Below are 15000 nucleotides of genomic sequence, written 5' to 3'. Positions count from 1 at the left end.
AAAAGACAGAAAAGGGATTCAGCCGAAAGACTTCTACAAATGTAGCTCGATGCCACTTTCGCATCTTGTTGAGTAATGCTTGTACACATCCATTTGTTAATAATATTAGCGTCCGGCCCGACACATAAGACGCCATTTTGATTTCTTCATATACTCAGGCAAAACATTCCACCTTTGTCCCATTTCCCAGTAGCACGGCCTTTGGGAACGAGTCAAACGCAGTAGGGAAGGCAGTAGATAACGTGATCAATCTACGTTTAATATATAAATTAATTGTCTAACAGACGACGAAATGAGTGATTGAGTGAGTAAGTGAATTCCAGGTCCATACCTAAACCTCATGGCATGATTACGTCATAACATGAGGTGAAAATGATCCATAGCACTTGGTTCGGCACAAAACCACACATGACCATGATAAGACCACATTCTTACCTGTAGAGCCATCGTACTGTTTCCATGGGGTTCGTTGGCTTGGTTCTGTGCCTTCTGCCTCGCTTTGAACCGACGGAAGTACTCTTGAATCAAATAGGTGGCGTAAAATTTACCCACTGTGACGTCATCACCTGCAAACAACAGACAGCCAGTGAAAAATCGTTTGTAATTTATGGCTTTTCCCATTGGTTAAGGGCCGAGCCTCTAATCGACGTGGCGGGGGGGAGATCAAGGGTCAGAGTGACGTCAAGGATCCAAGATTTGCTTCTGTCTTGCAATCGTGACGATGGAAAATAAAATTTCCTTTACTTGAAAATAGTGGGCCACGGTAAACAAACAATACAAGAATAAAAATAAGCCAGAAATAAAAAAAGGAGGTGAAGAATGGAAAAGATTAATACATGCGGGGATTGCAAATGACTGTAATGTTTTTGCCAAAAATCAGATGAACCATCGCGTAGCTCGACTAAGCATTAGAGATGTTTCCATTAACTCAGCCCGGTTTGGATGGCTTTGGATGGAATTTGGAATATATAGCAGTATACTGTTTACCCCTCACAAAATCATTCTCATCACTATACAAGCAGTAAATATGCTTTCGCTGAAAAGAGAAGCGATTATGACTTCGATCATTAGACTAAGAGCTGGTGATTGAAGAAGTAAACCAAGTTGCCACTTACGCACTCCGGGAGGCTGCACTACTTTGTCTAAAAGTTCCATGGACGTTTTAGGCCAGATGCGAAGGATAATATTACGGACTTCTTCGTTGGCTTTGTCTATTGATCCTTTTCCTAAAGAACATAAGAAAGAAAAATTCCATGGTTGAAGCGACGATACGCAGCTCCCTATGCGATATATAAATATATGCGTTATTGACCAAGCGTGAGGTCAAGACGGCTGGATATTGACCGAGTTTTTTACGCGTTTTTAAGGACCGAAACGAAGTCTAAGTCCATAAAAACGCAAAAAAAGAACGAAGCTAATATGCAGCCATCTTGACCAGACAAGCTTGGTCAATAAAGGATTTTTTTATAGAGCAAAAAGATCTCGCTTTAATACGAATCAAGATTGACTAGTTTTATTTGTGTTCGATTTCGTACCTTCAGGTCTTTTTATGTTTAAGGATGATCTGATTAGTCCAAAAAGTGTTGCATTGAAGTCTACCATTCCATCTTTGGTCAGCGGCATGTTCATAGTAACAAGGCGCTGTAGAAAAAAAAAAAAGGACAAATATTCTCATCAGTTGGTGCTAAACTTGTGCTTTAAGCCAATGAGATTATTTCGGTTTTGGATTTATGACAACGCTGTATACATCAACTAGATCAGTATCTACCTTGCAAGCTTCTCTGTGAGGACAAAATTTTCCAAAGCCCAGAGGAGGGGCGATTCGCTTTAGAACAGTCACTATATCCACGTGTTTTACACAACCATGTGCATCAGGGTCGTACTCGGACCACACCCTCACGTACTCGTCCAAATGGTGAGGACCAAGAATTGACCAATCGCGAGTTAAGTAGTCAAAGTTGTCCATGATGACGGCAACGAACAAATTGATTATCTACAACAGAGTGAAATGGATAGAAAATTTAATTGGGCTGGACACGGATGGATTATAACTCTTAACCTTCTCGTTCTCTATACAGGTGCTTTTTCGTGGAAAAAAACGAGGCTGTTAACAGTCCACCAGAAAGCACATACCATGTACTACACCCGTCTATATATTTGCCTCGTATACTACATATAGTTGACAAAATTAATAAGTGTCGAGAGAAATGATCGATGGAAATTGCAAAGACAGCTTTGTTTTGTTTCTTTCAAGTAGCGTGTTGAAGTCTGGATCATGAGAAAATGGGCCAGAACGCCCTTAATAGCCCATTTCCAAATTACCCTTGGCCTCTTCTTCAAAACGAGGCTTGGTGCTCAACCATTCTTGTGAAAATTAGTTTAATTCGCATGTGAATAAAAACTTATAGTCGTATGAAAGGATGAGCACCAGGACTCGTTTTGAAAATGAGGCCAAGGGTAATTCGGAAATGGGCTATAGGAGAGATCCACAGAAATCATTATTCCCAAACCAGGTACTTTTTTCCATTTATCCCAATTTCAGTTATTCTCACCAAGAACGAACAGATGGAATAAAAAGACACAAAATAGAAATAAGCGAAGTCTGAGCCACATAACCCAGATGGCTCCTGCGGGTCAGCGTTCTGGTCACACTTGACATCATCACGATGCGTACACGCCAACATTATCTGTTGCCAGTTTTCACCCGTTGCGGACCTACAGATAAGAATGCAAAGTGGGGTGAGCAGTGAGCTCTGTGATAGCTTTGCAGAGGTGTATAAATCACAAAGAGAGAGACAAAGAGCGTTCAATTTACCTGAAGAGTACCATAAGGGACTGAGGAAATGTCTGAAAGTTGTTGTTTCTGTTGATCGCCGTGTCGGAGTTAATAGCAATACGACCGAACATCTGTGGAAACAGAACAACAAGATGTAAAGCAGCTATCATCATTGTTTTGAAATTAATTTATATTCACTTCGAACAAAGAGGTCAATCGCTCATCTTCTGGAGGTTAAGTTGTCGCACTTTTAAGTTCTATGGTCGCGCCTCCAATCTGGGCATTTTGAAGAAGAAAAACCACGACAATAGAGCGGAGAATGGATGAATGAAGCGTTTAAAATCTCTCTCTTTGAAAACTGAGATCATACCTGCATCCCAATCACAGCATAGATGAAGAACATCATAACAATAAGAAGAGCCACATAGGGAAGAGCCTGGAAAGAACAGAAAATAAAAATTTGCATTTCAGAGGGGAAAGGTAAGGCTGTGATTTAGAGGGAAGGGGGGGAGGGGAGGAGAGGAGGGGGGCAGGGGAGGAGGGGAGGAAGGAAGCAGACAACGACTTTCACATAAGAGACATTATCAGAAGAGCTCACTTGAAATGACTTGATAAAGGTCCAAAGGAGAGTCTTGATCCCAGACCCTTGGTTGAGCAGCTTGACGAGACGCAGGGCTCGAAACAAACGGAAGAAACCAAAAGCAAACATTTGCTCACTCTGAAGAGGAAAAAAGATTACAATAAAATAACAAATCACATGATTTACTAAAGTACTCCCAAGCGCCAATTACTTCACGAAAATGTGTTCATGTTGAATTTCTTTCAAACACTTATTAATTTAAAGCTTGCTCCTTAATCTTTAAATCATTATTTTGTAAGTGAACAATCTTCATTGTTAGCAGTTTACTTCAATGGAAGCAGTTTAATCGCGAGGCTTCAGTTACAACGTTTACTCAACCTACGTTGAATGTTTTTCTAAACCACTGAACGGTTAATAACCATCTGCTATTACAGATTACGTACTTCAACGCGCTTCAACCGTCTTAAGGGCAAGAAAAAGACGACCCACTAGTCAGGACAAAACTATAGAACGCTTCGCTCGCTATTCGTCGTCCATTATATATCCTTCAGTTCTTTTTGATCAGTGTGACAGATACACATTAGCAACCGTTTTTTCCTGTAAGATTACGAGCTCTTTAGTTTTGTAATTTTTTTGACACAACTATTTGAGAAATCTGAAGACTGCGTTTTATTCTTCATGTTTTTTTTTTTTACATGATAAGCCAACCTGTACTCGTATTTTGATTGGTTCTTAATCATGATCTATTGGAGGACAGACGCATAGATGACGTCAACATTAAAAACGTTTTGCTTTTTAATGATATAAAACAAATTATATTCCATATGGAATCTATTTGTTTGTTAAACAGTACTTAGGGTTAATCGTTAGTGAATCAAAATTTATAATTTTGTTTAAGTAATAGTTAGCTAACTCGTGACCAGTTGGAGCGGGTCTTTCCGTTTTTAAGCTAAGAGTTTTTAATGTTAATTTAAGGTTTGTTTATCTTCTTACAATTCTCTGAATACGCCCATCGGAGCCACTATCCAGTGCTAGCTCCAGCTCCGAAATACCACGATGTCTCCTGAAAACATCCTACAAAAGGTAAAGGGTCTTTATGCTTTTAAATGATTTAGCTGTTTTGATATCTAATGTAGGGCTCGACACAGTAGCCAACTAGCCAAAGACTAGTAGACATTCAGGTTTGGCTTCTGGTTTTTGATTTCCACTAGCCAGTTTAGCCAGTAAACAAACTGAAATAGTTGTAATATCTAAGTTGTCGCTAGCCACTTAGCTAGTAAGATGAAAAGTTAATGTCGAGCCCTGTAGTGTGAATATTTATCAGGAGTTTAACCTTTTATAACCTAACATCAGTATGCATATTCTCCGTACTTTTTTTTTATACATTTCCTAAGCTGCTGATATGGAGAATTTGTTAAACAATCAAGAGCTTCTTTAGTTAGTGATTATTTCCTTTATTCTCATGATTTTCATGTTTGATTCACGGCTGATAATGTTATGAGTAATAAGAGGCTAAGCACTCCGGCTTGGGAAAAAATGATGCAGGCCAATTTTAGAGCGATTCATTCGCTAACAGGGAGGCAGGTCTTTTTCGGGTGTATGGAGACCGTTAGAAATTTATTGTATTACAAAGTACTAATGTGATACTCATTGAAGAGAAGGAGAAGAAACCTCCAAGGGAAAGTTGCGGATTTTTACTTCTATTTTGAAAAAAAAATATTTCATAAGTAACAACATAAATGGTGTAACCCTTTGACATATGTCTTCAAACTGCAGATTAATCGGTATTTTTGCGCAGGTAATGAGAGGGACTGAGTACGAATGAACAGGATCAGACTGAGACTGGGGAGACTAAGCGCTTTGCAATCTAAAAAATTTAAGGAATGCTTCTTTTGTGTAAACCAGTAAAAGCCTCCAAGTGAATTTGAGGACTTAAAGTGTAATTCATTCCCTTCATATTTCTCGTGATCAGTCCAAGAAACCGGCGCTCAGTAACTTGAATCGCGATAACCACCTAGGCGAGAGAGCAGAAACGCGCACGAGAAACAGTTCCCTCTTTCTCCCACGCACGTGACGTTTCCCTGTACGTGCCGATACAGAACACTCAGCAAGTAAAGGAGTTAACTCATTCAATTAATTCAAAAGACTAGTCAGCGGATTTCTAAGTGAATGTACTCACCGAAACTTCATTCATTGTGATATCAATAATGCTGCCGACCACAATGATGAAGTCAAAAAGATTCCATCTGTCCGTAAAATAATTCTGGTTGAAAGAAAAAGGACACATAAGAAACACAGTGTAACACAATAGGCCATTTTACAGTTGAGTACTTAGTTGCCAAGCCTTTGATTCAGAGTGAGGCTGAAGGTGACCTTGTTGTGATAGAGACCTGTATCTAGTTAGCATGATAACAAAGTGATTTACATTTGAAAGGCAGCAAGGTTTGTATCATAACAAGGTCAACCCTAGCCTCACTCCCGTTCAAAGGCTTGGCAACCAAGCACACAACTGTAAAATGGACTATTGGACTCCCCAATCCAGGGGGGAGTAGTAACACTCCTGTTCGCATCATGCCAAGGAAATTGGAATAAGCAGTGGCTGGATGAGACCCTTGGCTCGAGTACAGACTTCAACTCTCATGCAATGCTGTCATACACGACACAGAACATTGTGTGGCAAATGACTATAAACTATCAAGAAACTGTTCCTTACAGTGCGGAGTACGCTCGCAAGAGAGCATTCAAAGGGACTACAGACAACAACATACGTTTGTCTCACCTTTGGTTTAAAAGCGATGAGCTTCAGTATACACTCCAGAAGAAAAACTGCTGTGAAACCGATGTTGAAGCCGTCTAATACTCTGGTGTAAAGTTTTGGTTCTTGATAATACTGGTGTAAGAAAACACAAAATAAATAAGTTCAAGCAAGACACGTGAATATTCCTTGTAGTTCAAAGAGCAAGCGGGAATTTGGGTCAAACTCTGCATACTTAGTCCTCTGGATAACAAAAAAAAAAGAAAGAAAAGAAACAAACGATACCAGAAGCAGAGAAATCACGAAAGATTGGGATATGCAGAATGGGGGTAATTTGAATAATTTTTAGGACACAGTCAAATGGATATTTTTGGTTAAAGCCCAAACTGATTACAACTTTGTATCCCATAGGTCAGGCAGAGATCTCTCACGCATGCGCACCACCTTTGCCTTACTTTCTCTCGCTTCTATTTTCAAAATTGTATCAATGTTTTCGACAAGCTTCTGAAGTAAAATTGATTGCAAGAATAAAGGATATTTCTGTTCAGACAGCTTCGGTAGTGTGCGAGACTTTCAAGATGAGTCACGCAACTTTATGAAAGTGTGACATACCTGCATCATTAAAACAACTGTGTTGCACACAATAAACGCGAATATCAGATATTCAAAGGCTTGTGACGTCACCACGCGCCATATATGGAACTGAAGGCGATTTTCAGGTATGTAACGTTTCAGCGGTTTGGCTTTCAGTGCAAATTCTATACACTGACGCTGAGGAATGGAACAAGAACAACTTTGTTCGTTAGATAAAAGAAATAAAGCCTTACTGTAATATTTCAGTGATCAAAATAGCGTAGTTTTGTTTCGAAACGGATTCCTCATTGACACTGCATCAAAACGTACCAACAGCAGCCAAACTAAAACATCGCCTTAAACATCATGTAGTCGATTACCACTTTACGAGAATACCATTAAAAGGATAGTATAAATTTCGCGTGCAGTTCACATATTTCTATTTCTTAATTAAGTGTAAAGTTTTAAATTAGTTAGCAGGTCCACATCAGGACTTTCGTCTTGCCTACCCAGTAACCTGCTTCATCAAATAAACCATGTATGTATGTATGTATGTATGTATGTATGTATGTATGTATGTGTGTGTGTGTGTGTGTGTGTGTGTGTGTGTGTGTGTGTGTGTTGTGTGTGTGTGTGTGTGTGTGTGTGTGTGTGTGTGTGTGTGTGTGTGTGTGTGTGTGTGTGTGTGTGTGTGTGTGTATGTATGTATGTATGTAACAGGCGTTATTTTTGACGGAGGTCTTACTCACGTCTCGTCCGTATCTCACCTGATTCTTGTCCAGTTCACACCCTTTGAACTCCTCCTCGCCTTCGCTCTGAAATGTGACGATCACAAAACCAACGAAGATATTGACCATAAAGAAGGCAATGATGATGATGTAGATAATGTAATAAATGGCTACCCATGGCCGGTTGTTCTGATTCGGACCCTTGTCTACTTCAGTGGAGTCGATAGAATTCTCCAAAATCCTATCGAAAAGAGCAAACAACAGATTTAAGAAACACGCCTTTGGCAAATTTAAGGCAGTAGATTAATTGGAAATTTTGAGTGTTCAATATCCATGGTTAATCTACAGGCATAAATGTGCAGAACGAAGCATGCTCACTCACCCCGGCCACCCTTCGAAGGTCATCACAGTAAATAGCGTCAACATGGCGTTGCCAACATTGTCAAAGTTGAAGTCATGCCTCCTCCACTCTCTCTCTTTAACCTGTCGAGCAAGAGTTGATTACTTCACGTTAAAAATTTAGTCTGACATTTATCTACTAGATATAGCGGCTACGTTCTTTTAAATGTAAGTAAATGATAGTTTTAAAAGTGGCGCTTGTACTGTAACGCTAGAAGACTAAGTATTTTAGTGTAAGTAGTATACATATTTAGTATAAATCCCTGTATACATTAGACATTGGAGGACAACCGTAGAAAAATAAATGAGGGACGGAAGATGGAACTGGGGGCTGCTTGACAGACTGGCAACCGAAAGAAATCAACGGTGTTCTCTGGCCGAGGCCCTATTTGCATAGGGGAACGAAGAATTAACCATGCACTTAACAGATTTCGTAGAAATCAAAATTATCCTTCGGGTCAAACCGGCTAATTGACACAATGCACTCAACCATAAATCGCTACATAAGAGCAATGCCGCTTGGGTCATCATGGATCTTTTATAAAAATCTATCAACACATCGAAACTCACCACTGGGTTTGATAATCCAGGTCCTTTGAAATCGATATAGTTTCCCCTGAAAGACATCAAATTACATTAGTTTGCATCGACGAACAATAAACAATTTGATGAAATGCTTTCGAGAATTACTCCCATGGATATTGGAAATTACAAGCTGCCGACTACTCCTAATAAAATATCCTACAACGCAATCATCGTGTCAAATTGAATCATATCCTTGATGAATGAAACAATAACCTCTACTTGGCGCGAAAATATGTGCAGATATTTGTCCACGGAAAACAACCAGTTTCCGAGAGCGAAGCTCGAGGAAAACTGTGAGCCTCGAGGAACAGATAATGTCTAAGGACAACTATATGTACATATTTTCGCACAAAATAGAGGCTATTATCCTTCAAATGTATTGTAACGCGCTTGAAAAAATGTTTACGAGCAGCTCACTATATGCGGCGTGAATGTTTAAGTTTGAGCGTCCTTTGCTGGGAGTTCATGAACAGAAATATATTTCTTTCCTTTCGTAACAACCACAAAACCCTTTTTCATCTTGAATTAATTTAAAACGAAGAATTATCGCAGTGGACGTAAGGTTTGAAAATTGGGGAATATCGCTTGGGTTATATTCTCGGAGATCAGCCAGTTATTCGGTCGTGTGCTGCGTTTCGACCAATCGCGCGCGAGCAAAAATATTCGATGGGTGATAACTATTGTTATTCTATTGACCCCTCGATTTACTTTAAAAAAATTTCCCCGTACGGAAATCAAATCAGTTGATTCTATCGATCGGCACATGACGAGTCGCTCACGCCAACGAATGACTCCCTCGCATTCAACTCAGGAATGTTGAAAACTATTTTAAGACACTTACTGGCATTCCTCTGCAGTTAGTATCTTTTCATCATTGCAAGAAAAGAAAGTCCCCTTTCGAATGAAAGGAAAAAAAAATTTAGTCATCGCTAGTCACTACAAAAACCTGACGGAATAAGTAGATACCTGATATTCCCATGACCCAACCTCTTTCCCAACCTCCGACTAAACATTGCTCCACCCCCACTCCCCTCACCCGTGGAGTTAAGAAATGCAGAGGAGCACCCAGCATGAAGTTGTTTTGCATTTCACCACCACCCCCGCTAAAATTACTAATTAGCACCCCATCCCCTCCCCCCTCCTTTCCCCCCCTTCCCCCCCCCCCCCCGTCCACCTCAGCCTTACAGACTCCACTTCAAATATTGCTTTTAACAGTTTGGTAGTATCCTGAGATCTTACCTTAAATAGCTGAACACCGATAACAGCAAACAAAAACTGGAAGAGCATGGTAACTAGCATGATGTTTCCGATCGTTTTCACGGCTACGAAGACACACTGTACCACATGCTGTGGGAAAAAAAAAAACAAAAACATAACCATGTAACACTTTTCAACTTCCAGATCTGGCCCCGGTTGTTCAAAGGATGGATAACGCTATACACTGGATAAATCTCTATCCGGTGGATAGCACAGTACGTTTTGGTAACACTTATCCGCTGGATAGTGATTTATCCGTTGGATAGCGTTATCCGCCCTTTGAAACAACCGGAGCCTGATGTTTAATTTTCCCTTCTCGCTGCAATATTCTTCCTTGTGAATTAGTTCAGATAATTTGTTCTTACAGAGTACTTTTCAGTTGAACGCGTCGATAATAATTCTAGCTCGGTTTGGATTGCTTTACTACGCTATACGATTGGTCCAAAAAGTCACGCCAATTCCCCAACCAATCAGACTCAATCAGCTAGGTGACAGTCACATCTATACTCGTATTTGTTGATCTCAGTCGACGAAAGACGTAAACGAGATAAGTTTCGATTACCTTGAGTCCTTTCGCTCTGTTAATCGCCCTCAAAGGTCTTAACACTCGGAGAACCCTGAGAATTCTGACAACAGAAAACTGGGAAGTCCTGTGGAAAATCGTTGCACACATAAGTCAGTTCACCACTTAGCTAATGGTATAAGCTGGCAAGTTTCTAAAGAAACTATGGTGGTTCATCGGTAGGGGAATATAACAAGGTACTTCTGGTTTTATCAACTGAGTCGATAATTTAAATTGGTCACCGTAAAGAAATTAAAAGCTGACGTTTGGAGCACACCCTTCGTCATTCGCTCTGACAAAGAGCTAACGCTCGAAACGTCAGGTTTTTTAAAAACTCTTAAGGCGGCAAATTTACGTCATTAACTCAGTTGATAAAACCAAAATGAATCGTATAAGCGTCTCGTTTTCGGCTAAAAATGCATGACTTTTTCTTTTAAATTCACCCAAAAGTTTTCCAATCTTTTCCATCCTACACTAGTTTCGGCCCAGTTTGGTTTATTTAAATACCTCGTGGATGATTTCTACTCTTGTAAACTATTCTCCAACACCCGACACTCAACACTCGAGCGATCCACCTACATCTTCAACTTAAGCTGTTGACGGGGGCCTGAATCAAAATATGACTTTTACTAACACACTTACCTGAGGCTTATTGAAATTACAGAAACGGATACGACTAATAAGTCCAATAGATTGAACGCACTGCGGCAGAATGATCCCTTGTGAAGGATAAGACCATAGGAAATAAACTGAAATAAGGAAAAAAAGGACAATCCCACCCTTAGTTAAACATTTTTTTCTCGACAGATACTGCGCAACCTCCCAACTCGGAAGTAATGTACATAAATGACATTTAACGATCTCAATGAAATTGTGTCACGATTACCTTGACGAGGATCTCAAAAGTGAAGACGGATGTAAAGAAATAATCAAAATAATTGAGAACCTGCAAGGAAAAGAAAGGGAGAACAAAAAGAGACATTGAAAAGCGTCCGTGAGAATAAAGTTGCCTGAAGGAGCGTTTCTTTGTGTGACACAGCTATATGAATATTACAATTAGGAAAAAAAACATTAAAGTATAGGTCTACCCCGACGAAACGAGCCCTGAGTGACGAAAGCTAATACACTCCCCACAAGTCAGCCAGGAAGGAGTATTAGGAGACAATCTTGCCCTTCTCCTCAAGAAAATATCAAAAATATAATTTGGTTTTCCAAGGAAGTTTTTATAGAACATATGCTAGTGGAGCTAAGCCATGCAAATCATTCAACGGAAACAAGACAAAGTTGAAAATCCCAACTGATAAGAGGCAAACCAGTTGGCAATTAAGGGGTGCGGCCTTGGACTTGGACCCAGGACCACCACCCAATCCACACCCTCAGGAGATCTGCTTTCTTGACACCTTACCTGATTTCTCTTTGCGCTAGCATTGAGTGGATCCTCAGCCGCCAGCAGAATACTACTCACAATAATGAGGCATAAAATAAAATTAACAAAGTATGTGTTGGTGGCGATCTTGTAGCAAACGACACGGAATCTGACGAAGAAAAAACAGAACAATTGTCGTGTTAGTTGGTGATAGTGATGATGGTCACGACGAAACTGGTCGTATCCAAAGCAAAGTCGAAAGTCGAAAGACGATAGTCGATAGACAAAAGTCGACGGTAAAAAATTCGAAAGTCGAAGTCGAAAGTCAAAGCTGCGTTTAACAGGCAACTCTAAATTGAAAGACGAAGTCAAAAGTCGATCGTCAAAGGTCAGGAATCAAAAGTTGACATTCGATAATCGATAGCCAAAAGTCGAAAGTCGCCGTCGCGATTTCCAGGCAAAATCTATAACTACGTTCAAAACACTCGACTGACATGACTTCTTATTGAACTCGATGACTTCCGCTCTGGTAGTCAAAACGTCGGCCATTGCTACCGACAACAGTTCTTTGAAAGACAACTCTTATCCGGATGAAGAGAGCTCACGATTAGCTATTTCTCCTGGGTTCAAACCCTTTACTGCGTTAACGCGGAAACTGATATCCCACAATCAAGTTTGAAACGCACCGCACAACGCTCAACAGTTAAGAAGGTTTTCTTTTACGCGCGCGCCCCTTCCTACGCGCATTTTGCTTCGGATGCCGATGAAGTTTTTTTTTTGCGCCACGTGAAAGGTATCTTTGCATGTCAGATAGGCACACTACTCACACTTAACTTATCTTAACCGTTTACACCCTAACATCAGTATGCATATTCTCCATACTGTTCTCTACACATTTCCTAAGGTGCTGACAAGGAGAATTTGTTGAACAATCAAGAGGTTGTTTGGCTGTTGATCATTTCCTTAATTCTCCTGACCTTAATGTGTGATTCAGGGGTGATATTGTAAGGAGAAATTAGATGCTAGTCATTTTCAGGAGTCCAAGGGTTGATACTTACATGTTAGTAGGAGAGAAAATGAATAAAGCTGACTCTGGCGGCATTGGTGCCCTGTCGATATCGTCACTTGAGCTAGCACTAGCACTTTCATTGTTGTCTAAACCACCAAAAAACACAAACAAAAGATAAATAACGACAGTTAGGGAAATTGTCAATGCAGTGTCCAAAGGAATTTGAGATTCTGTTGGTTTTGCTTGGATCCGCTTTGTAATCGGTTGATTAAACTCACGCCACTCTTTCAACCAATCACATGCCTCACTACTTGGTCGTCTGCGTTTTCCCGCGCTTAAGACAATTCGGTTGTTTTTACTTTGAGTTCTAATTGGTTCCTTGTGTTATTTTAATTCGCTTTTGATTGGCTCTTCCTCTTCTAACACTTCAACGAAATGCGTCATCAAATATCAAATGACGCCCAGGAACGACAACGAACAACAACAACGTAGAGTGGAGTAAGACTTACTACTGACTGCAGATTTTGATCCTACAATCTCGGAAATGTCGGTAGATTGGGCTTCAACATCGTCGTGTGAAGCTGTCTGTGAAGAGGATTTAAAAAGAGAAAGTTTCACGGGTGACTCCCACAACTATAACTTTGGCCCAGTTACAATTACCTTAAGTCGCCTTATATTCTATAACTTTATCTCTGACAAAACCCCTTATCCAAAACCTGACATGCCGGTTCCTGAACAAGTCGACTGGTCAAAGGAAAACAAAAGATGGACGAAACAAACAAATGTGGTGCTCACGCTCGTGATTGACTTCACAAAAAATCCCAAACTCAGACTTTTCTCTCGCGGAACGATACTCCCATTTGGACTGGACATGACAGCATTTGACACTTCACGCGTTACCCTTCAATCAGACCTCTTTGTTAAGAATGTCCATACTAGAAACTAAACATTATAAAAATGTTTTTACTTTTTAACAGTTTAAAAAGTTTCCGTTTCCGTTTCCTTCAGAAATTTCCACGCGTTGAATCGATAGGCATAAATGTAACAAGTAGGCACCATCTAACGAAGCCACCCTAATGCGAACGGTTCCTTTCTTAACACATCAAGCGCCGAATGATCGAGCTAACTATCATTGGCCGATTATTAGACCAATTCTAAAGGAAAAGAGACACTCCTGTGTCACACAAGATTACGTGACCAGGACTAGAAAAACACCGTTTAGCCAAAAAGAAGGAAAAGTCACGCAAGATAACGTGATTGTGAACAGGCGATGCATTCTTTGTTCAAAGAAGTGTACCATACCACCCAACAATTGTCCAATTAATGTTAAACTTACTCTTGCAACACCATTTCCGTTGAGAGTTCCCGTGGAATGAAGTTCTTGTGTTGATTTGTCTAGTGTTCTAAAAAAAACAAAGGGGAATGCGATTTGTTTTATTCTGGCGTAACGTTGCACACTTCTCGTCTGTAGTAAATTGGTTTAGGTTTAAATCTATCAACTTGTTTAAATGGTTTAATGGTTTAAACCATTTACTGTAATTGAATCTAAAGTGAACCAAATGATTTTCGTATTGGCTGAACGGTTGTCACATGTTCATCGGGTCACAACATTTCCGCTAGATACTAAGATCTCAGTTGATTCTCTCTACCCAGTCCCCGCATACAAGAAGTTAGTTCTTACACATTTGACCGTGATGCTGAACTGTGATTGGGTACAATAGCACCATCCTGGTCAATCCTGCTTTGCGAATCCACGGAACCTTTCATTTTTAGGGCTTCCTTTTCCCTGGCTTTCTCCTTCTTCTTTTTCTTCTCTTCTTCCATTTCTGTTAAGTTTTCAGCGTCGGCAAGATTGTCGACGGCAATGGCCAAGAACACATTCAGAAGAATGTCTGATAAATGTTAAGGAACCTCGCACGCCAAGCCAAAACAAAACAAAACGTTTCTAATTTCAGCAAAGAAAATTCGTAGAAATATTTGCTCGAAGCTCACAAGAAATGATCATTTTCAGAGGGGTGTATTGAGGTGAGACGGTGTTAAAGAGAGATTTTGAACCTTAAAAGTTAGAGATTCTAGACAAAATATATCATGATGAAAAAGAAAAAAATCAAGACGACAGAGTAGATAGCAGTGGTGGATCCAGGGGGAAGGTCCGGGGGGCCCGGACCCCCCCTATCAAACCTGACGCTTACAACTTTGAGACAGGATCGTATATAACCTTTAACTGGCTGATTTTTTTAATGAATCCAAATAAACGGTAAGCGGCCAAGGAATTATAACGTGCAACCGCGACTGGTGGGAGGGGGTGTGGGGGAGAAGTAATTTGCTTCAAAGAGTCCAACAGTCCTTTCTGAACCAAAGTTTGGAACCCCCCCCCCCCCCCCCGCCAATCAAAAATTCATGGATCCGC

At 40.3% G+C, this 15000-nt stretch overlaps 1 protein-coding gene across 2 annotated transcripts in view; it reads right to left on the bottom strand.

Annotated features, from left to right (window-relative positions):
- Positions 1 to 15000, bottom strand: part of LOC111341163 (voltage-dependent L-type calcium channel subunit alpha-1D) — a 33971-nt gene that overhangs the window by 5681 nt on the left and 13290 nt on the right. Inside the window, exons 18-42 of one of the 2 annotated variants that reach the window (XM_088760828.1) lie at positions 14272 to 14482; positions 13927 to 13993; positions 13100 to 13175; positions 12640 to 12736; positions 11621 to 11750; positions 11102 to 11161; positions 10858 to 10964; positions 10216 to 10303; positions 9636 to 9743; positions 9238 to 9290; positions 8382 to 8427; positions 7795 to 7895; positions 7452 to 7653; positions 6724 to 6882; positions 6136 to 6246; positions 5536 to 5619; positions 4350 to 4430; positions 3375 to 3494; positions 3147 to 3212; positions 2816 to 2907; positions 2553 to 2715; positions 1769 to 1993; positions 1536 to 1641; positions 1116 to 1226; positions 436 to 566 (exon numbers count right to left, since the gene is read on the bottom strand). In XM_088760828.1, coding sequence (XP_088616954.1) covers positions 436 to 566; positions 1116 to 1226; positions 1536 to 1641; positions 1769 to 1993; positions 2553 to 2715; positions 2816 to 2907; positions 3147 to 3212; positions 3375 to 3494; positions 4350 to 4430; positions 5536 to 5619; positions 6136 to 6246; positions 6724 to 6882; positions 7452 to 7653; positions 7795 to 7895; positions 8382 to 8427; positions 9238 to 9290; positions 9636 to 9743; positions 10216 to 10303; positions 10858 to 10964; positions 11102 to 11161; positions 11621 to 11750; positions 12640 to 12736; positions 13100 to 13175; positions 13927 to 13993; positions 14272 to 14482 — 2795 coding nt within the window. The remainder of the gene's footprint in view (positions 1 to 435; positions 567 to 1115; positions 1227 to 1535; positions 1642 to 1768; positions 1994 to 2552; positions 2716 to 2815; positions 2908 to 3146; positions 3213 to 3374; positions 3495 to 4349; positions 4431 to 5535; positions 5620 to 6135; positions 6247 to 6723; positions 6883 to 7451; positions 7654 to 7794; positions 7896 to 8381; positions 8428 to 9237; positions 9291 to 9635; positions 9744 to 10215; positions 10304 to 10857; positions 10965 to 11101; positions 11162 to 11620; positions 11751 to 12639; positions 12737 to 13099; positions 13176 to 13926; positions 13994 to 14271; positions 14483 to 15000) is intronic. The other variant, XM_088760829.1, reaches the window with a different exon arrangement.

Source organism: Stylophora pistillata, chromosome 5, assembly GCF_964205215.1.
Source record: "Stylophora pistillata chromosome 5, jaStyPist1.2, whole genome shotgun sequence".
Taxonomy (NCBI): domain Eukaryota; kingdom Metazoa; phylum Cnidaria; class Anthozoa; order Scleractinia; family Pocilloporidae; genus Stylophora; species Stylophora pistillata.
Note: the sequence above shows the minus strand (reverse complement) of the source record. Positions and strands in the feature narration are given on the sequence as shown.